General features: G+C 38.2%; 1 protein-coding gene across 2 annotated transcripts in view; it reads left to right on the top strand.

Annotated features, from left to right (window-relative positions):
- The window catches only part of PLOD2 (procollagen-lysine,2-oxoglutarate 5-dioxygenase 2), a gene marked incomplete at both ends in the record, with an annotated part of 104389 nt that overhangs the window by 55423 nt on the left and 25412 nt on the right, over positions 1-23554 (top strand). For both annotated transcript variants that reach the window (XM_080695924.1, XM_080695925.1), the window contains 5 exons: positions 7254-7417; positions 11601-11713; positions 13624-13687; positions 16172-16269; positions 23320-23421. In XM_080695924.1, the coding sequence (XP_080552050.1) occupies positions 7254-7417; positions 11601-11713; positions 13624-13687; positions 16172-16269; positions 23320-23421 (541 nt within the window). The remainder of the gene's footprint in view (positions 1-7253; positions 7418-11600; positions 11714-13623; positions 13688-16171; positions 16270-23319; positions 23422-23554) is intronic.

A 23554-nucleotide genomic window follows, 5' to 3' on the forward strand; every position in this document is an offset into this window, starting at 1 on the left:
TAACCATTTTATACCAGCTAACACCCTTTTCCTCTCTCTAGAATTCCTCTGATTCATTATAATCACTTTCCATTGTGATTCTCTTGTTATTCTGCACCTCATTAATTGTGTGTGTGTGTGTGTGTGTGTGTGTGTGTAAGAGAGAGATGTTAGAGAGGGGTTCTATATGTCTATGGAGTTAATTATCTCTGGAAATAGAGACATATTTAAGGTAAAAATGTGACAAAAGATAGGATTATTCATTTGATTTAAACTTTTAGACACTAACTCGGCCTGGATTTTTTTATAATTTTTGGCTTAAGTTTATGTCAGTGATGATGATTTAAAATATTGCAATGAAAAGGAGTAATCATAAAGTTGGGGAAGCCTTCTGTTGCTTTCTTTTGGGGCTACCCAGCAGTTTTGCTTGTTGGGGAGACTTGGGATAATTCATGTTTTTCATCTATTCATTCATTTGTTTAACTAATATGTACTGTCTTCAAAGTCCAAGGCTAAGGGGTTATACAGATGAATAAATATATGCATCCAACATATGAAAGAGGAAACACAGTCTGGTATAAGGTGTTTTTAGCATGAAGGACAGAAAATAAAACACCCGTAGAAAGGGAGAGGAGAAAAGAGCTCTGTGTGTAAGGAGGAAGAAAATGATACTTTTCAGTAGTATTATTCAAGTGGAAATTGGTAGAGGAGGTGGCATTAAAAACGGGCCTTGTATGGTGGATGGTTTGGACCCAGTTGGGAAAATTAGTGCTAAGCGGAGACGCCATCCTGAGGAAAGGTATAGATGGCGGATCATTAAACTCTTGTTTAATGGCAGGTTATTAATATGATGCTGATATATTTAGCTTTTATTCTATAGGTCAGGAAACTGGCCCAGCCTATTTCTTGTTTTTGCGAAATATTTTATTAGCACCTAGCTCTGCTCATTTGCTTACATCTTATCTATGGCTATTTTTACACACCAGGATGGCACAGCTGTTTGACAGACACCTTGTGGCCTTCCGAGTCTAAATACTTTCTGTAAAAAGCCAGAAAATAAATATTTGCTGACTCTCGCCTTAGTCCGTAGTTGGAAACTAAGGTTTCAAGTCTGGGAACTTGTACTTTCCAGACAATTTGTCAGATGGTCCTATTTAGAAGTGGGGAGGAGATGGGTAGTGTGGTGACCTATAAAATGTGTGTGTGTGTGTGTGTGTGTGTGTGTGTGTGTGTGTGTGTGTTTGTGTGAGGTGGTACTGGGATAGAACCCAACCAAGTGTTGCTATCCCATTGAGCTATATCCCCAACCTTTTTTGGTTTTTATTTTGAAGCAAGATCTTGCTAAGTTACCGTGCACTGGTCTTAACCCTGCAGGGGTTCTAGTTTTAACCTCCCAGGTATTGGGATTACAGGTGTGTGCCACTGAGCCCAGCTGGCCTATAGGATTTTGGAATTAATCTAGGCTAGCCCTTTATAGTGATGTGAGAGAAGAGTTGAGTGCTAAATACATAGGTGGAATTAATAAGATTTGGCAAAAGATTTGATGAGAGAAGTCATGGCGAGGGTAGAGTCAAGGCTGAAGGAAAGAATTTCATTCTGGTTGGGACTGTGGTTGATGGTACCACAGAAAGAGGGTACACAAGGACAAACATTTGAAAAGTCTCAGTGATCTATTGGAGATAGAACCTGTCTGGTAGAGGACTCAATAGGACCACATAAGGTGGCATTTTATGATTTTTGCAGGATCTGTGAATATTTGGTATAGTTAAAAGTGGAAGGTTTTGTTTTTCCCTTCATATTTAAGTGAACTAGGTTCCAGTGAGATTTATTTTTATGACTTTTGTGCATTCTTTTTTTTTTAAAAAAACAATATTTGACCATTTGAGTTTTTATGGCCAAATAATTTTAAGTAGAAAAACTTCCTTGCCTCTTGAGAAGTTTTATATAGACTCAAAAAACGTTTCTAAAGTCCACAGAAATAGCAAGGCCACTAGAATGAAAGGGGAAAAGTTTTAACAGCTTTATAGTTTTATTTAAAGTCAAATGTTTAGTTGAATTATATGAAAATAATTTTCCCTTTATGTCTTTCCTTAAGATAATTATATTTCATTTCAAACATGTATGTTTATAAAGTAATTATCCATGTAAAAATAGCCACATCTTCTTCTTTATAGACTGTTGACTCTGATTGGTAGTTTGAGATATAGTGTGTATGTAGCTGTCTCCTTCATTAGGGTTGCAAAGATTCAGCATTCAGTTTTAAAAACTGGAGCCGGGCATGGTGGTTCAATCTATAGCTTTATTTATTATTTTTATTTTTTATGGTACTGGGGTTCCTGGAAAACCTTCTACCTCCGGGCTATACTCCCAGACCTATTTTAAATTTTTATTTGGAAACAGGGTCTCTTAGGTCAGTGCGGCTGGCTTCGAACCAGTGCAATCCTCCTGTCTCCGCCTCCCAAGCGCGGGGATTACAAGCGTGCGACTCCACACCTGACAATCTATAGCTTTTTAATACATAATGCTACCTGAAAAGTTTTTGAATTAGTTCAGCCTATACCTTTGATCATTTGTTTCTCTGACCTAATAAGTATTTCCTTCCCATCTCCAGAAAATATATTTAGTTCCAGTGGAAGTTTTTGTCTCAGAGAGTTTGGATTAGAAATCATGTCCAATTCCCTGTAAAAACTGGTATAATGTTTTAATCTTCATTACTAAAGAGAATTACCAAGAACTAGTAGTCTGGAAGAAAATACTCCTGTTAAAACTTAGGATAGAATTTGACACTTTTGTGTGTGTGTGTGTGTGTGGTAATGGGGGTGGAACCCAGGGGCTTTTCTACCTCCGGGCTATATTCCCAGACCTATATTTTATATTTTATTTGGAAACAGGGTCTCACTAAGTTGCTGAGAGCTTCACTAAGTAGCCGAGGCTGGCTGTGAACCTGTGCAATCTTCCTGTCTCAGCCTCCCAAGCACGGGGATTATAAGCTTGCACCATCACGCCCGGCTGTCATGTTTTTAAAGATTAATTTAGTTGTTTGCAAAATAAACAGGCATGAAAGTTGCTTTGAGGTTTTATATAGAGTTTACTTCATTTATTATATTTTATTATATTTTGGTTGTGTATACTACTGGAGATTGAACCTAGCAATTTCCCGCTGAGCTACATCTCCTGTCCTTTTATTATTATTATTATTTTTTATTTTGACACAGGGATTTGCTGAGTTACCCTGTGCTGGCCTCAAACCTGCAATGGTTTTGTCTCAGCCTCCCAAATACTGGGTTTATAGCTCTGCACCGCCATGTCTGGCTGAAGTTAATTTAAAAAAATATGCATTTATGGCTAAAACTAAAATTATTTTAACTCGCAGATGGTTACAGAAAGTGACTTATCCTCTTCCTCTTCCATACCAGCCACTTCTTTTATAGTTAATAATTATTTTAGTTTTTATTTTTTGCTAAGTTTAGTCAATGCTTACAATGTGCCTGGGTTTATTGTTAGTTTTTAATCTTCCTTTACAACTGTTTGATGAGATAGATACTACTTTATCCTCCATTGATTTGGTAAATGAACTGAGAATGGGAGGCTAAGTAGCTTGTCTAAGGTTTTTCTGGTAGCAAGTGGTAGAATCAAGATTAAACAGTCAAGTGAGAGTTCAAATCGCAGCTGTGTGTGACTTTATGTTTATGCTATTAAGAGATTTAGCACTCTCTTGCCTACTGATTTTGTAAGGAAAAACATATGGGCCATTATGTTTCTGTCTGTTTACACATACACATATATAGGTAAATTTATTTATTTATTTATTTATTTATTTATTTATTTATTTATTTTTGGTGGTACTGGGGGTGGAACCCAGAGGCTTTCTACCTCTGGGCTATATTCCCAGACCTATATTTTATATTTTATTTGGAAACAGGGTCTCACTAAGTTGCTGAGAGCCTCACTAAGTAGCTGAGGCTGGCTTTGAACCTGTGTGATCCTCCTGTCTCAGCCTCCCAAGCACGGGGATTACAAGCGTGCGCCACCACACCCGGCTAACTTATTTTATTCTTTATGTGTTGTGCTAAGGATTGAACCCAGGGCCTCAACTGTGCTAGGCAAGTTGTCTACCCCTGAGCTACATCCTCAGCTAAAATTTTAATTTGATTTTTTCCCTAACTGAAATACAAACGAATTATAACATTTAAATCCTCTAGGCTAGGTGTGGTGGCGCACATTGTAATCCCTGCGCTTGGGAGGCTGAGACAGGAGGATTGCACATGTTTGAAGCCAGCCTCTGCTACTGAGTGAGGCTCTTAGCAACTTAGTGAGACCCTGTTTCCAAATAAAATAGGTCTGGGAGTGTAGCCCGGAGGTAGAAAGCCTCTAGGTTCCACCCCCAGTACCACACAAACACACACACACACACACACACACACACACACACACCCTCTAGAATTGCTAGGCGTGGGGGCACACAATTGTAATCACAGTACTTGGGAGACTGAGACAGAAAGATCGTAGATTCGCGTCTATCCTCAGCAACTTCGTGAGGCGCTCTGCAGCTTAGTGAGACTTTGCTTCAAAATAAAAGGATAAAATCAGGCTGGGGGTATAGCTTGGAGGTAGAATGCCCCTGGCTTCTGTCCACCACAAAAATGAATAAATAAATAAAATCCTCTAGGACAATTTGAAATAGAAAGAAATAATCTTCATCCTCTGGTCCTAAGGCTGTTTTTATTGGGACTTAAAAAATTTTGTTAGGCAAAATTACAAAATGTAGCCATACATTCTTAACATTTTAGTTCTCTTACTCAAAAGGATTTAGAATTGAACTCTCTGGTGATGACGTGTATATCCAGTAGTTTTGACCCTTAAATTCTGGGTCACCACGAAAAGAAAGAGAGGAAGAGGAGAAAAGGCAGCTTTATTTAAAAAGCAGAGGACTTGACAGTTTCATGTACTAGTTCTCTTCACGTTCTGTTGGGCAGAATTAGTCATACGGCCACATCTACCTTCACATTTGCATCTAAGCATAATGGCTGTGTTAGCAGCTGACGCTCTCCGGATTCCAGTATTAAAATAAAGGCATGGGGATGTATATGGGGGTCAGTATTCCTGGGTTCTTGCTTCAGTAATTATTTTTTCTTTTAACCGTGAGCCTGGAGTGTTGGCACACACTTGTAATCCCAGTACTTAGGAGGCTGAGACTGGAGGATCACAGGATTTCGGCCAGCCGTAGCTACTTAGTGAGGCCCTCCACACTGGTGAAACCCTGTTTCAAAATGAAATAATACAGGGCTGGTAGTGTAGCTCCGAGGTAGAATGCCTCTGGTTTCAATCCCAGAGTTCTCCCCTCCACATGCACAAATAAAGTAAAATAAAAATTGTGTTCTTTATGGCTGAGTAAAACTCCGTTAAGTGTAATTATGTCATTTGCAAGAAAATGGATGGGACTAGAGAAGGTTAGAGGAAGGGAAATTAGCCAGTCTCCGAAAGTCAAGGGTCATGTTTTCTCTCATACGTGGAAGTTAGAGAGAATATAGAAAACAAAAGAGGCCTCGTGAAAATAGGAGAAGAAGCCGAGCATGGTGGCGCACGCTTGTAAAACCCCGCGCTTGGGAGGCACAGGTTCGAAGCCAGCCTCGGCTACTTAGTGAGGCTCTCAGCAACTTGGTGAGACCTTGTTTCCATATAAGGTATAAAGTGAGGCTGGGAGTGTAGCCTGGAGGTGGAAATCCCCTGGGTTTCACCCCCAGTGCCCCCCCCCCCCGCCATACATACACAAAAAATAGGAGAAGAAGAAAACAGAAATAATAATATTATGCTCATCTGTTAAAATCTCACTACTGAATGTCCTAGCCTGTAGAGGGAGGGAGGAGGGGGGTAAAAAAATGGATTGTGGAAGGAACCACACATGTGTTTATGATGTATCACTTTGAATCTCTCTATGATATATAAAGCACATAGCACCAATAAAATTTCAAAAAATGTTTTGGGCTTTGTTCCATCAGAAGGATGAGCAACAGTCTGTTTTATTTTGATAAAATAATTCCCGTGCAGTAAGTTAGGCTGTTAAACATTCCCTGAGGTATAACTATCATGGTAGCATATTAACCAGTTCCTTGAGAGTCAATCTAGCTGGAAGCAGCCTCTTTTCTTCCCGGGTCAGACATCGCAGCAGCGCAGCGGGAGTGTGGACTGTTAGGAGGGTCTGGTACTGAACTTGAGAGCGTTAGCTTGTTCTTTTTTGCGACCTGGGATACGTCATTAAGTCATCATCTTTGGAAATGTTTGGCCCTGAGGTACACTGACGTTAAAAAATTGCAAAGGATTTGAGATTGTCATAAGCAGGGAACTTATTACAGAGCAGTGACATTTTAGATACTGGCTTTTATATTTATTATTGTTAAGCCATGTAATTCTTTGAATGAAGTATGAGAAATGAAGTCCATAAAGTTAATAGAAGTCTAGACATTCAGTTATCTTTTTAAACTTACTGAGCTTTACTTGTCTGAACACATTTGCTTTAAGATTTCCAGATGCATAATAGTTAAAATATTAAATGTGTATTAGCCGGGCGTGGTGGCGCACGCTTGTCATCCCCGCGCTTGGGAAGCAGAGACAGGAGGATCGTGCAGGTTCGAAGCCAGCCACGCGGGCTGGCTTAGGAGACCCTGTTTCCAAATAAAAATGTAAAAATAGGTCTGGGAGTGTAGCCCGGAGGTAGAAGGGCTTTCAGGAACCCCAGTACCACAAAAAAAAAAAAATAAATAAACAAATAAATAAATAAATAAATGTGTATTAATGGCACTTAGCAGCTAAATCATATTTGTAAAGAATATATTTGTAAATATAATGAATAGTGAATTATTCAGAAATAATAATGAGTTGGTACAAATTGAATTGAAATATTAGAAAATTGCAAGGACAAGTTTTGTAAATGACTGTATAACTAATTTATATGATGAGTAACTATATTTTAACACTTCAACACTGTTTTAGAATTTTAAGTCATAGTTGATTATTAAATAAGCATTAAGACTATCACTACATAAACCATTTTATACTTGGACTTTGGTTTGACTAATTGTAGTAAACACTAAAATTCAACACAATCCCTATCATTTGCTGGAGAAACATTGATGTGCTCTGTAAATGGCTGGTATTAGTTATGTGTTGGAGTCTAAATCCTGATTTTTATTCAGGACCTTTTTTTGCTTTATGTACCTAAATTCTGACACATGTATTTTAAAACTTGACACTTTTTTTTCCCCCGCTTTAAACAGCTTTGATGTCATATTTGCTGGTGGTCCAGAAGAAGTTCTAAAAAAGTTCCAAAAGACCAACCACAAAGTCGTCTTTGCAGCGGATGGAATTCTGTGGCCAGATAAACGACTGGCAGACAAGTATCCTGTTGTGCACTTTGGTAAACGCTACCTGAATTCAGGAGGTGGGTAAGAGGCTGAAAGAAAAGCTTGATGCAAGTCTTAGTAAGTTAGAAGTTTTGATAAAACTATCACTTTTGTAAAAAAATATGTGGTAGCCAGGCGTGGTGACGCACACTTGTGATCCTAGTACTTGGGAGGCCGAGACAGGAGGATCTCAGGTTCACGGCCAGCCTCAGGTACTTAGTGAGGCCCTCCACAACTTAGTGAGACCTTGTTTTTAGCTTAGTTTTTTAAGGGGTTCTTTTTTTTGGAGCTGGGAATTGAACCCAGAGCGCTACACCTGCAAAGCAGGCGCTTTGCCACTGAGCTACATCCCGGCCCCGTGAGACCTTGTTTTAAAATAAAGAATAAAAAATAGGGCTGGGGGTATATCTCAGAGGCAGAATACCCTTGGGTTCAAGCCCCAGTACTGAAAGAAAAATGTAGTAATTGTAGACGTGAAGTTTCAAATAACCATTATCTTCTTATTACTATAAAAATATCCATTGCACATTTTAACATTGTCAGTACATTTTTCCCAATATCATGGCATATGATGCTCCTGACAATACTAGCCAGTGTAGACATTATAATTTTATATTATAAGTGAGGATAATTATGTTGTCTAAATTTAATTGACCATTTTGTCCCATTGTCACAAGTGTGGAACACCTATAAAAATTGAGTAACAAATCTACCACTAATAGTAGCTTTGAGATAATGTTTGAATATTTAGAATGTTTGCAGAATTGAAACCTTGGGACTTAATGGATTAAATGACTTCCCCTAAAAACATCCAGATATAAAAATAAAATAAAAGCAGCATGGATCCAAGTCTTTTGATTTTAGTTTTACTGAGAATATTCTGACTATAGAATAGTGGGTCTAGTTGATTTCCTTTCTTGGGATGAAGTTTATTTTCAGCTACAGTCACACAGCTTTTTAAAATGGACATTAGTTAACTTGATAATTTTGGAAAAATACTGGGATAAATAAGTGATTAGTCTTGAGATTAGCAGTCATAGGTTTGCTCCTACTTTGAGTATCTGGGTATACTTAAAGTGCTGTACTGCTGGACGTGGTGGCACACGCCTGTAATCCCAGTACTTGGAAGACTGAGCTAGGAGGACTGCAGGTTCGAGGACAGCCTCAGCAAGTAGTAAGGCTCTCATCAACTTAGTGAGACCTTGTTTCAAAATAAAAATAAAAATCAGGCCGGGGGTGTAGCTTGGAGGTAGAATTCCCCTGGATTTCATCGCCTTTTGATTATTTATGAATAAAAGAAATGATCACACACACACACACACACACACCCTTTAAAATGTTTAAAAATTGAGTTTGGATAATATTTGGACTCTAAAAGGTTTCTCTTAGAGATTAAAGGAAACCTATGGCTAAAGACATAGCCTGAAAAGACAGGACATGTCAGAGAAAGAAGTTGGATGCAGATAGCAAGCCATCTTGGAAAAATGTGTGTGATCTACATATATATAACTGATCCTGTTGAGGCTAGTTAAGTAAATGCTATTTCAGGTAGTTCAGGTAGCATCCTATCTGGGCCCTAGGTGTTACTCAGCCATTTCTGGTAATGCAGCCTTTAGCAGGTAGTTTAATTTCTCTGTGATGCTTCCAGGTGACCTCTTTTCATGTGCACTTCATGTCATTAACCATTTCATTTCCATAGCGGAGTCTTGGAACTTTGTTATCGCACACGGATATCCGACTTCTGAAACCTTATCATTCCAACTCACACCGCTTCCTTTCAGCTCCTGTTTTTTTTTTTTTTTTTTTTTTTCATCTCAGGACAATTTTAGTCCATATTTTTTGAGACTCCTTGATCCTTTGACAATTTTACCTTCCCCCAATCCATCTACCTCCTTTGGTTTTTACTTCCATATTCAAGTCTGAATCTAAGTTTTATCATATTTGGCCCTCTGTTCTCATCCCCTGGTTTTCTGTTCCTCTAAATTTCCAGCGGCTGAACCCTAAAACCACTCCCTAGGTGGTTGACTGCTGCTTTTTTTCTGCTTGAATACTTGGCTTCTGGCTTGATTCATGTTCCACATCACAGCCTCTGAACCTTCAACCCTTAGTTACAGCATGTGGCCAAACATGAAACTTATCCCAAGTCCTAAATAGTGTAAAACCTAGTTTGACAAAGAAATATTTAGTTATAGTTTTATTTTATATTTATTAATTTTTTTTCCAAGCCGGGAGTGGTAGTGCATGCTTGTAATCCAAGCATTTGGGAGGCTGAGACTGGAGGATCACAGTTTATGGACAGCCTCAGCTACACCTTAGTGAGGCTCTCTGCAACTTAGTGAGACCCTGTTTCAAAAAATAAAGAATACAAAATAGGGCTGAGAATGTAGCTCGGAGGTAGAATGCCCCCCTGCGTTCTATCCCGAGTGCCAAAAAAGAAAAAAAAATTTTTCTAGGCGTGCGTGCATGCTTGTAATCCCACTAGCGTTAGGGAGGCTGCGACAGGAGGACTGCATTTTATAGACAGCCTCAGCTACTTAGTGAGGCCTTTTGCAATTCAATGAGACTCTGTTTCAAAATAAAGAATAAAAACTAGGGCTGGGGGTGTAGCGCGAAGGTAGAATACCCCTGGGCTCCATCCCCAGCACCTCAAAAAAAGAAAAGAAAAATTTCCAATAATGGCATGCACAGTAAAATTGCATATGGAAATTAATCTGGGCTGTGATATCTACTCAGTTCTCTGATTTTTAGACAACCCCACAGTGTTGTGCAAATAGCAAAAATTCAGCAAGAACCATTGTGAGCCAGTTTATTTAAGGAAAAATATGGACAGGGAGCGACATGATTATACAAGGCTATCAAAGCTTCAGCTTTTCTATAGTCAAAACCAGTAGAAAACATAAATGTGTTCCATAAAAGTTTGTGTCATTTTCTGGATTTTACTGAGAGTTACTTAGAGACATGAATTATCTTTTATAAATATTTCATTTAGTTTCTAAAAATAGATTTTAGTAAAAAGAAGGCATAGGAAATATATGATGAAAATAGATGCCATTCTTTTTCACTTATCTGAGGGCATTTGGATGTATAAAATTATAAGGAAGGATTTTTTTTTTTTTGAAAAACAGTAATGTAAACCGGTGGAAAACATTACTCATCACTACTTGGGATATTTTTCATCACAGAAAATTATTCGTAATAATTAAAAACATCTTTCAGTGTTTTAGCATTTTTTAATTTGGCAAGAATAATAAAAAACGAGCAGCCAGTGATTGGATTTGTCATGTTTTCATTTCCTCTTCTTTTCTCTAGGTAATTGCAGTATTCTTGGACATCTTTCTTTGTATTCTTTTTTTCCTATGAGAAGATTTTAATTTTGAAAGTAAAAATTAGGTTTCCCTTCAGGAACATAACATTGGCCCCTTTTAAAAAGTGTTGTACGTCAAGGAAACACAGTAGTTTGGCTGCATTTCTGAAACTCAGAGATAGACTCAAATGGGAAAAAAAGGATCCTGTCGTCTGTGTCTTTTTGAGACGAATGTGGCGGATTCGATGTGTATACTCTAAGGCCAAGGGGAACCATCCAATTTTAGACTTCCTTTCTCTGGACAATGACACACAAACCTAGCCAGAAAATGTCTTAGCAGGCACAATAATGACTGGTTCGAGCACTGGAAAAATTACCCAAATGTCCTAGATAGAAAATGTCTTTGGGATTTTTTGTAGCCAGTGACCAAGCCAGCGTTCCTTTGATTGCATTTCCATCTCTGGCACAGACATTAAAACCACCGAAATAGAGATTGTCTTCTTTCAGAAACAGTGAATCTTTAGCAAAGGAGCCAAGAAGTGCATTTTAGAAGGTCAAGAGATAAAATTCTCCAGTCTTACTGTCTGTTCTTTTCCTAAGTAAGCCTTTCCACCCTTAATAGCCTTGTAGAACTTTAGTTTCCCATTTGTTTCAATTTACTTTGGGAATGTGGGCCTTGAAAAAAAGAGTCTTTGATCATTTTCTGTTTTGTAATGGGCAACACACTCTGTTGTTGCCTATATGTAAAACAAAGCGTACTGGCAATGATGTTCTGTCATGGTGAGCTGTGCACTTTCAACCCAGGGATTAGGGCTCATGGCTTCACAGTTTTGTTCGGCTTAGTTCAATGGAATTAACATATATTATGCATGCTTTGGTCTTAAAATTCTAAATTCTCTATTTCTGCTGGGTTGTAGGATTTATTGGCTTTGCTCCGTCCATCAACCAGATAGTTCAACAGTGGAATCTCCAGGATAATGATGATGATCAGCTCTTTTACACTAAAATCTACATTGATCCACTGAAAAGGGTAAGGGATAGCCTGTGTTTTCTTTTTTTTTAAATTTTTTTGTTGTATTGGTTGCTTTTTCATTATATTTTGTTAATATGGAGTGCTCACAAACAAGGATTTTATTGATAAAGTAACAGTTGAAAAACTGAATTGTAAAATATCTTGTCAGTAGCATGCATATGTACATATAAATATTTATATAATATATACTTATATATAATATAAATGCTCTTATCAATAGAACACACACATACAGTTTATATTTTATGTAAATACATATTATATGTGTGTGTGTGTGTGTGTGTGTGTGTGTGTGTGTGTGTGTGTGTGTTACTGGGAGTTGAACCCAGGGATATTCTACCTCTGAGCTACACACCTAGCTCTTTTTATTACTTTTAATTTTATTTATTTGGTACTGAGAGTTGAACCCAGGGGTATCTTACCTTCAAGCTATACCCCATCCTTTTTATTTTTTTGAAACAGTCTTGCTAAATTGCTGAGGTTGTCCTTGAATCTATGATCCTACTATCTCAGCCTCCAGAGTACTATCAGGCATGTGCCACTGTGCCCGGCATGTTGTTTATCTTCAAATGGTCTGGCCTCAAACTTTTATCCTCCTGTCCTAGCTTCCCACACACCGGGATTGAAGACTTGGACACTGAAAACCAAAGTCCTGGTCTGTGTTTATGTGGTGGGTGGTCCAGAGTGGACAGCGCCTGAGTAGGCTGGTTGGGATTCTTTGGTGGGATCCCCAAAATCTTTATAGCTAATTTCAGGATTTAGAGTTTTTGAGACTATGGAATTTGGACTAAAGTATTAATAGTGAAGTCCCAAAGAAGTTAGGGCCTGAGGATTCACAGGACTATAGTATAGACAAACCCTTGCTGCATAAGAATAATGCAACTATCACAAAAAGATGTTTTATCTATATATTTTTCTTTTATTATATTAAAGAAAATGGACAATGCAAGGCTGTTATGGTGGCTTTATGATACCAAGAGGGATGGCTCTTTTCTGCTGAACTAGGAGCTCATTCATAGTTTCTATTTTTTAATGTAATCTTCTTATCCAAGATAAGAAGTACCAGCCATTGCATCCATGTTTTGGACAGTTAAAAGGCAGATTGGAAAAATAGGCAATCTCAGTTTCACCAACTCTCTTTAGACTTTGCAGAAGGCCCACAAAGTACTTTCTCATACTTTTCTGTCATCAAAATATATTCATGTGAGCCAGGCCTGGTGGCGCACGCTTGCAATCCCTGCACTTGGGAGGCAGAGACAGGAGGATCTCGCAGGTTCGAAGTGAGCCTCGCTGGCTTAAGAGACCCTGTTTCCAAATAAATAAAATATAAAATAGGTCTGGGAGTGTAGCCCGGAGGTAGAAGGGTTTCCAGGAACCCCAGTACCACCAAAAAAATAAAAAATAAAATTATGTGGCCACACATAACACATAAAGTGATTTTTTCCCTTTATTTCAAGCATATGTGATATATATTTATTGAAAATATGAATTCTGTTGTTTAAGATTGCTGGGGACAATAGCAGTTTTGTTCTAGGCCTTAGAACAATTCTAAAACTGACTTAAACGAAAGTTTAGTGAAAAGTAAACTCTAATTTGAAAATATATTGTATTTAATATAAACTAATGTTTCATAATTTTTCTATGTTTTCATTGCACAACAAATGCAGTTCTAATTTTCTTGCATTATTTGTGGTTGCTGTCATTAGAAAACATGAAATTTAAGTATATGTTACTGAAAGTTGCACCTATACCTGCCTCTGTCTCAGCTAAAAATTATCTAAATATTTTCATCGGACATAGCACAAAAAATTTAAGCTTTATTTTGCCAAAAGAATGAACTATGTTAACATGATAGTGGTGCTTGCTAAGTTGTCATTTTCAATATCACCTCTGTTCTTCATTTTCAGGAAGCTATTAACATCACATTGGATCATAAATGCAAAATCTTCCAGGCCTTGAATGGAGCTGTAGGTATGATTTCTAAATACTGGGTTGCAGAAATATACAAATGAACATCTGCATTTTCAGCTATCTTTGCATTTTTGTATCCATTTTGGAGCTGTGACCAATGTTTACAGTGTATACATTGTAATCCATAAAATATATTGGATTTTAACTAAGTTGATAAAGTTTAGTATATTTAGTTAAAATCATTTCCTAAGACTAATGTGAAAAGGTAAGCTTCTGGCCTAGGTTACTAAACATTAAATCTCTTACCATCTAGGGATTACATATATATGTATGACATAATTATAGATATAATTGTACTTTATTATTACACATTTTTTGGTTTAAATTCTGTGTTAGTTAACTTTTAGTTATTATGACCAAAATACCCTATAAGGACAACTGAGGGGAGGGAAGGTTTATCTGGCTCATGGTCTTAGAGGTTGCCCTTGGTCAGCAGGTTTCACACAAAGACATAGAGGCAGAGTGTGGCTGTGAAGGAAAGCTGCTCGGCTCCCGGCAGTTGGGAAAGAGAGAGAGAGAAAGGAGGAGGAGGAGGAGGAGGAGGAGGAGGAGGAGGAGGAGGAGAGGAGAGGAGAGGAGAGGAGAGAGAGAGAGAGAGAGAGAGAGAGAGAGAGAGAGAGAGAGAGAAAGAAGAAGAAGAAGAAGGAGAAGGAGAAGGAGAAGGAGAAGGGGAAGGGGAAGGGGAAGGGGAGGAGGGGGAGGAGAAGGGGAGGAGGAAGAGGAGGAGGGAGGAGGGGGAGGGGGAGGGTGATGGAGTGGAGCAGGAGGATAGGGGAGAAGAAGAGGAGTAGGAATAGGGATGGAGGAGGAGGGTAATAGAAGAGAGGAGAGGAGAGCAGAGGAGAGAGAGGAGAGGGAGACAGGAAGCAGCCAGAGACAGACAGTCCACAAGGCCACGTCTCCAGTGACATCTTTGTCCATCTATTCCCACTTACCTACAGTTAACACCCAGTGAATCCACAACTGACCAATCCATCCAATGGACCCATCCAGTGATGAGGGTAGAATCCTCATGATTTCCTCACTTTACCACTGCACATTGTTGTGTTGCCAACACATGAGCTTTTCTGGGGGACATTCCAGAGCCAAATGTAACAAATTCTTTGAATTGCAAATTCCCTAGGAGTATTAGAATATATTCCTTTTGCCTCAGGAGAAAGTTAACTGGCAACAACTATGTAGGTCAGCTCTGGAAGAGAGAGAAAGAGAGAGAGAACATTCTTATGTGCACACTTAGATGTGGGCATATGACAGGTGCCTGCGTGGGTTTACCCAGGGTTATATATCTTAATAAAAACACAATAATATATGAAAATAATCAGTATATTAAAATTAGAATATCTTAATTAATTAGTATATTGATGCTTCAAAGATAAAAAAATATAATCCAGTTCACTTTTTAAAGTTAGTTCATACTGTACAGAGATCCTCAGAGTGGAAGGTAGCTGATTTGGGTGGTCAGGAACTGTAAAGAAAGGAATCTGAAAAAAAGCAACAAAAAAAACATTCTGTTCTTCTCTGACTTGTGTACTTATAGGTCATTGTACTAGGTTTGATCTCTTTTTCTTTTTTTAAAAAAGATTTTTATTGAAGGGCCGGGCATGGTGGCTCATGCTTGTAATCCCTGCATTTGGGAGGCTGAGACAGGAGGGTCGCAGGTTTGCAGCCAGCCTTAGCTATTTACTGAGGTTCTCTGCAACTCAGTGAGACCCTGTTTCAAAATAAAGAATAAAAAATAGTGCTGGGGGTGGAGTTTGGAGATAGAATGCCTCTGGGTTCCATCTCCAATACCACACACACACACACAGATTTTATTTGTACATAGTAATGGAGTTCAGTGTGCTATTTTTATACATGCATTTGGTGTCTACTGACCCAATCCGACCTTTTTTTTTTTTACCCCAACTCTATCCATACCTCTCCCAAACACTAGCAATCACTATTTTTACACATCAACTTTTTAAAGCTTCACATATGAGAAAGAACACGCAGTACTTGTCTTTCTGGAAAAATTACCAGTGGTGGCCAGTTGGTTGTGAACATGGTGCTTTGACCAGGCAACTTTTTTCTTCATACATATGTTACTTTTATTTACTTCACAGTAACCATGAAAAGTAGGCACCACGTCCCATTCTATAGATGAATAAATCGAATCAATCACTTCTGGGGTTGGTATCAGGAAGGGCTCAGACAAGGCTGAAAAGATGCTCTCCTTCCTCAGGCTGGCCTACTAGTCGAGCACCTCAACCAATCACTGGTGCTGGGCTGGACTGAGGAATGTGTGCACCAATCATTGCCTCTCTCTCCATCAGCATCCTCCTTCATTTGGGGGATTCTGCTGACGTGGAGTAGGCTAGCTTCTCAGTTTTATCACTTATGGTGTATTGTGTCTATGCGAAATTTTATAACAAATACAAATACACACACACACACACACACACACCTCTTTCACAATACTAAAATTCCTTTCTCTTTTTAACCCAGATGAAGTTGTTTTAAAATTTGAAAACGGCAAAACCAGAGCTAAGAATACATTTTATGAAACATTACCAGTGGCCATTAATGGAAATGGACCCACCAAGGTGAGTCCCGGAGACGTTTACCTGGCTTTCTGTTATTTGGAGGATGGTGGAGGTAGTGGAGCCCTGTGTAGGGCGTCATTCTAAAAAAAACAACAACTTTATTTCCATGTGAACAACCTATTGGCTTTGTCTTTTACACAGTATATTATCAGATGTAATATTTTTTAAATTTAATTTTATATTTAATTTTATTATTTTTTTTACAAATTTTTTATTGAACATAAATGGTATACATTTAAACTATACTTGGTGCCCTCTCTCCCCCACAACCAGACTGAGGCTCTTTTCCTCCAGTGGGGATGACAACCTTCCACTGTATATCTTACATAATAATCCCTTACCAGCTAAATTGAGAGTGAGCCCCATATTACTAATGCTTGGTACTTCTCTGAGTAGGAATTTTTCAGGTCATTAAGGGATAATTTGTCTTATATTATTTATCATGTTCTGAGTTAAGAACGCTGTTAATATTGAGGTTAAGACCATAGCTGGAAAGTTTTTGCTTATACGTATTTTATACCAGAGTCAATGATAGAGACATAATTTGGCCAATGGAATGTAGGATGCTTTGTTGTTCCAAACATAAGTAACTGAGCTTGCTGAAAATGCTATTAACTATACACTGGATAGATGAACAGTTTGGAATATATGGATCCAATCAAAATAGAACATATATTGCTTTGAAAAAATATGTAAATGTTGTGCTTACAAATTGTTCTGACATGCTGAGATGCCTTGTTTATGTATAAGTAACTAGGAAAGAGATTAAAGGTAGATTTATTTATTTATTTATTTATTTATTTATTTATTTATTTATTTATTTTGGTTGTACTGGGGGTGGAACCCAGAGGCTTTCTACCTCCGGGCTATATTTCCAGACCCATTTTATATTTTATTTGGAAACAGGGTCTCACTGAGTTGCTGAGAGCCTCACTAAGTAGCTGAGGCTGGCTTCGAACCTGCGTGATCCTCCTGTCTCAGCTTCCCAAACGCGGGGATTTCAAGCCTGCGCCACCACGCCCGGCTTGAAGGTGGATTTATACTGAGACAAAAGTGTTCGGGGGTGTAGGTAGGTTGCTGTTGCAGAAGAATGACTAGTCTAAATTTCAACAAAGCTATATACCTGGAAAGGAATTCAGAGAAAATTATTTCTCCTCCATCAAAAAAATAAATAAATAAATAAAAAACAGTAGATTTCCATTCTCCTCTAACAAATCTTTCCATATCTCTTTTCATCCATCCCAGCCCTCTTACACAGTGCAGTCTTCTCCTTCGCTCGCTCTCCTTTTTCTGTTTTGCAAACAAATTTCCAAGCCAAGAAAAATGCTCTCCTCGGCACACCTTGCCTAGCAGCCTGCTCCAGTCTTCTCTCCTCCCCACCTCAGCCAAAGTTCTTAAGAGCAGACATCCTGCCCCGTGTGGTGGTGGCACACACGTCTGATCTCAGGACTTTGAAGGCTGAGAGAGGAAAATCAAAGACTCAAAAGGCCAGCCTTAACCTCGATATTCAGAGCCAGAGCTCAAGAAGAGTAGGAGTGGGAATGAGGACTTAAAAATCACCAGCATTGAGAGAGAATTTGCTGATGGGGGGAATGAAGCAAATTACCCAAGAGTGCATGTAGATGGGAACAGAAAGAGGACTCAGAGAAACATTTGTGAATACACGTGGGTGCGCACACACTTACCCACATCCGTGCAGGGTAAAAGTTTCAAAATGTTTATCAAAAAAGAAGAAAGAAAAAAAGAAGCCGGGCATGGTGGTGCACGCTTGTAATCCCAGAACCTGGGAGGCTGAGACAGGAGGATGGCAGGTTCACGGCCGGCCTCAGCTACTTAGTGAGGCCCTCCGCAATATAATGAGACCCTGATTAAAAATAAGGAATACAAAAATAGGGCTGGGAGGTTGAATGCCTCCGGGTTACATTCCCAGTACTGCAAGGAAAAAAAAAAAAAAGAAAGAAAGAAAAGAAAAAGAAAGAGAGATTACAGGATGTGGGGGCAGGCACCCAGCAAGTACTGTGTGCATGTGTGTCACTGTTTACATGAGTTACATTATGATGTGCGACTATAATGCACCAATACAAGCATATTAAGAGATATTAAAGAGGAAAGGTAAGAGAATTAGTAGATGCCGATGAAGAAGAGCATCTTAGACACAGAAAGAATTCCTCAGGTTCAAGGCCAGCAATAGACCAAGACCCGTCCCTGGGTTCAATCCCCTGTACCACCACTAATAAAGATGATAATTAGAGTGATGATGATAATCCCCAGTACATCTCCCCACTCCTGTCCCAAGAGTTCTCTGTTCTAACTCTTGTGCGTAGTGATTTTTACCCTCTTTTCTTGGCATCCTTCCTTAGGTCAAACCACTAGCATCCTCTAACAACTTCCTGCCAACAGGGATTTCCCCCGTCTCCTGGAACTCCAGTATTCCGCTAAAGCGGAAACCCTGTTGCGTAATCATCTGTAAAAGGATTTTCTGGATTTGCCACACTAGGCTTTTCATTTTCCCCATGATGTACTGACCACCGACAAGTCTGCCGCCCTGTCTGCGCTCCCCCTCCTGAAACCACACGCATCCACGAACTCCTAACACTAAATTATTTTCCCTTCCTTCTTTTCCCTCAGCTGCTGACACACTGAATTGCTTTCAACTTTGCAAACATGTCCTGTTCCTTCTGTCTACAAATCTTCTGGAATCTTCTGCCCCTGCTACTCACCTGCTGGGCCCCTGCCAGCTGCAGCCGATCATGCTTTGGGTGTTAGCCTCATCTCTAATCCTCAGGTTTCTGGGGGGGCTTTGGAAATAGCTGGCACTTTGTCCATCACAGGATATACCACTTATTGGACAGACAGGGCATTAACTGTTTTCCTGTTCCTCTGGGTCTACTGGGCCTCTAGTCTAGAAATTGCCTAAATCATTACCTGTCATTCATTTTTATTTTCCCAGGATTTAGCACAGGTGTAACACATACTAGGCTTTCAACAAATGTTCGTTGAATGCTACAGTCTATAAAGAGTCTAATGGACTAGAATTATTCTTGGGAATGATAAAGCAGGTTTTTAATTTTTTTTGCCAGCATGACGTTAGTATGAGTCACTATAACTGTCTGTCGGCAAATACCGGGTCTGTAATTTGTTTTATCTTTGTGTCAGCTAAGAAAGTGCTAGTAGTACAAATCAGTTATCTCCCATGACTAAGTAATGTTCTGTTTCTTCTTGGTGATATGGTATTTTAATCAGACTGAAATGATTTGAAAAGTGAGCTGGGTCCTGAGAATGTAGCTGTTGTGGGTAAAACCCGATGTTCATTGATTTCAGTGTAGCTGTCAGTTCCTTCAAAATTTCCAGGATAAGGCTGATACTCAAAGCTATTTAAAAAGTGACTGAAGGCCTTATCACAAGAAAGTACCACTACTTCTTAGTTTTAGGCAGATCTATGGGCACAAAGACATTTTGAGTCTTCTGGGGAATATTATCCTTGGGTGATTACTTTTTCTGACATTGCTAGCTGTATGGTAATTCTGTTAATTTTTTTCTGATTTTTTTTTTTTTTTGGTACTGGATGGCAAACCTATGGGCATTCTACTTCTAAGCTATAGCCCTAGAGTTTTTATTTTTATTTGTTTATTTATGTTGTTTGAAACAGGGTCTTGCTAGGCTGGCTGAGAGTCTCACTACATTGCCAAGGTTGTCCTCATACCTGTGATCCTTCTCTCTCAGCCTCCCATACTGGGATGAGAGGTTTGAACCACAATGCCTGCCTGACATTATCTCATTTAATACATATTCTTTTCCTTTTTTTTTTTTTGTGGTACTGGGGATTGAACTCAGGGGCATCCTACCTCCAAGCTATACCCTCAGCCCTATTTTTTATTCTTTATTTGGAAATAGGATCTCACTAACTTGCAGAGGGCCTCACTAAGTAGCTGAGGCTGGCTGAGAACCTGCGATCCTCCTGTCTCCCAACTACTGGGATTACAAGTGTGTGCCACTACGCTCAGCTTTCTTCCTTCCTTCTTTCCTTTCTTTCTTTTTCTTTCTTCCTTCCTTTCCTTCTTTCTTTCTTCCTTCTTTTCTTTCTCTTCTTTCTTTCTTTCTTTCTTTCTTTCTTTCTTTCTTTCTTTCTTTCTTTCTTTCTTTCTTTCTTTCTTATTTATTTATATATTTATTTGTATTTGGGACTGAACCCAGGGCCCTGAAAGTGCTATACAAGCTGTGCTACAACACTGAGCTATACCTCTAGCCCTTTTCATTTTTTTTTTTTTTAATTTTGAGACAAACTCTAATTTGCCTCTCCAGTACATTTTCTAATGATTCTTTTCTACAGCATAAAGTAAAGTAGGTTTTATTTTAAAATAATATTTGACATGATATAAAGCTTAGGAAAAAAGTGCATAAATAGGCACTCAACAAGCACGAGCACTTTACTTTTATACACAGAGAAGTTAAAAGGGGAATATCCAATGACCTGATTTTGCACATGAAAACGAGTCATTTTTGCAACCAATTTGATTTGTAATAAAGATAGTGACCTTAATTTTATGCAAAAACCACAGTGCTTGGATGACTGTGGCATTGAATAATAGCATGGCCTTTTAGGGAGAGTCTGAAGAAAAGAAGGAAGGAAGGAAGGGAGGGAGGGAGGGAAAGGAAGAGAGAGAGAAAGGAAGAAAAAGGAAAAAAGCAAGAAAAGGAACAAAGAATTTGTGTGGAAACTTTCTCTGCCAGTGATAATGACATCATACTTGGAAACATTCTGGTATTGTGAATGAAGAATATGAAAATACTACCACCGAGTCTCCGGGAGTGCCCACAGCAGCCTAACTCCATAAACAGTTCCTGCACCTTGCAGCGCTGCCAGCAGAAACGTCTGCGTGGTCATGAGGAAAACAGATGTGACTGGGGTGGCCCTGGAGGATCAGCTCTGCCCGTGTGGGGAGACATCCCGCAGAGGGAGGGTTCCAGTCAAAAGGAATGTTTCTAAAAATCTTAATTGCCTGTGAAACAAACTGAAAAGTTACTAAATCAAACTTTAATTTGGAAAATCAAGATGAATGCCTTTTTATATCTTAATCTCTTAAAATTACATCGATCATTTTCATAATCGTATAGGGATTCTAGCTGACTGATCAATAATCCATAAAGGAAATATTACATTTTTATGAGATTTCAGAGATGGAAAAATATCAGAATTTGTAAATGATGGGGAACTTAAAATATGACCAATAATTTGAGGGTTTTTTTTCTTCTTAAAAAAATGTTGTTTCTCGGGATATTTTAACAAAATTCAACATTTTTTGTTTTTGTTAGAGGGCACATTAAAATGACTAGGGCGAGTCTTGAAATGTCACCAGTGAATGTCATCTTTCCTGCCTTGCCTTCTGTTTTTCAAATTATTGTGTCATCCAGGAAAAAAACACGAATTAGTTTCTTGTTGACATCTCTTGGGTTTTGCTGTCGAGATGAATAGTGGCCGTATCTCTGATTTCTTTATTGTATAAAATTTTTCCTTTTTCCTTTTTAATTGACAGTGTACTAATTTCAACAATATTTTGAAAAGAGATTTAGTACAATTGAAGTAGTTGGATGGAATCTCAAATATTTGGGAGGAATAAATAAGAATAAACAGAAGGATTTGGTAAAATGGCCTGGGACAAATTACTTTATCTAGAATCTCTTTTTAGAGCTTTAGAAAATTTGAGTTGACATTTCTGTATATTTTTAGCTTCCATACTTAATACATAAACTTTTTCATTCAATTTTACATTACCTTTTGAATGAAAATTTAATGATTATATAAGCATAATGAAGATTTTAGATTTTTTAAAATAATAGAATAAGATTATAGCCAAGGTTATATTATAGTTTCATTGTCTTGAGGAGAAATTATACTGAGTGGGAAAAAAACAACAACAATACAAATATTTCTACTACTACTATGTGTTAAAATTGCAGAAGAAATAGTAATTTTACCTTTTATTTATTTTTTATTTATTATCAGAGTTTTCCTTGGAATGTTCAAACTTTAGGGATATTCCAGGTTTTTGAATGCTCAGAGAAAATCTTAGTCTGTTTTTCTCTTTCCTCACCTATTTCCCTCACTTTTCCCCACAAAGTACCAGATGCAGAATTATAGATTTGACAGATAATATTGATGCCAGTAAATGCTTGAAGAGAAGGACAAGGCTCAAAGAAGACCCTGTGAAAACTAGAAAAAGAAGATGGAAAAGCAGCTTTAAATTATGACTTACTGTTGACAGGATTTGTTTTAGGATCAATTTTAATCCACAAGCATTTGACTGAAACGCTGGCCACATGCCTAGTTTATAGTAGCCTAGTTTCCAGTAAGAACTTTTGCCTTTTGGTGAAAAACTTTACTCAAGATTTTTTTTTCTTATGTTGGAAGTGGTCCAGTTGCCACTGCCCCCCTTTACTGTAGGTTTCTAGGGGGGGCACTTTAAACATATTTATCTTATTATTGTGTTTTTGATAATGATTATAATTTGCTCACTTAAAACTGTGTTTCACTGTTGTTTTCTTTGTGTTTTTTTTTTTCTTTTGTGTGTATATGGTGCTGGGGATTGAACTCAGGGCCATTCTACCTCCAAGCTACACTCCCAGCCCTATTTTATTTTATATTTGGAAACAGCCTAAGTTTCTGAGAATGGTGCTCAGTTGCTGAAGCTAGCTTTGAACCTGCAATTTTCCTGTTTCAACTTCCCAAGTACTGAGATTACAGGGATGTGCAACTATACCAGCAACTTTTCTGTTGTTGTTGTTTTCCAGTATTATTTCTTATACAAAACAACCTTCATGACTTAGAACATAGTTTGACATTCAGAGACATAGTTTTCTCTATTTAGTGACTCATACACTGAAAGAAACTTTATTCAGTGCATACTTCTAGATGATAAATATTAGAATCACTAAAGGATTGTATCTAGCATAGAAAATATATTTGAAATTAGATTATAGAGTGCAAGCACATCCATGGGGGTGGGGGGAGACCTTATTTTTCTGCTCAAACCATTTTTCTTTCTTTATTAGATTCTCCTGAATTATTTTGGAAACTACATACCAAATTCATGGACACAGGATAAGGGCTGCACTCTTTGCGAACTTGATACCATCGACTTGTCTGCAGTAGATGTAAGTGGAATTGACTATTAGTAAATTATAGACATAAAAAGTACTTTGTGATGGAATGCAGTGGTTTATAGGAGACAGGAAAAATTATTTTAAAGTTTTGATTGTATAATAGATAATGAATTTATAATTCTAA

This window comes from Muscardinus avellanarius (assembly GCF_963383645.1).
Source record: "Muscardinus avellanarius genome assembly, chromosome: 5".
Taxonomy (NCBI): domain Eukaryota; kingdom Metazoa; phylum Chordata; class Mammalia; order Rodentia; family Gliridae; genus Muscardinus; species Muscardinus avellanarius.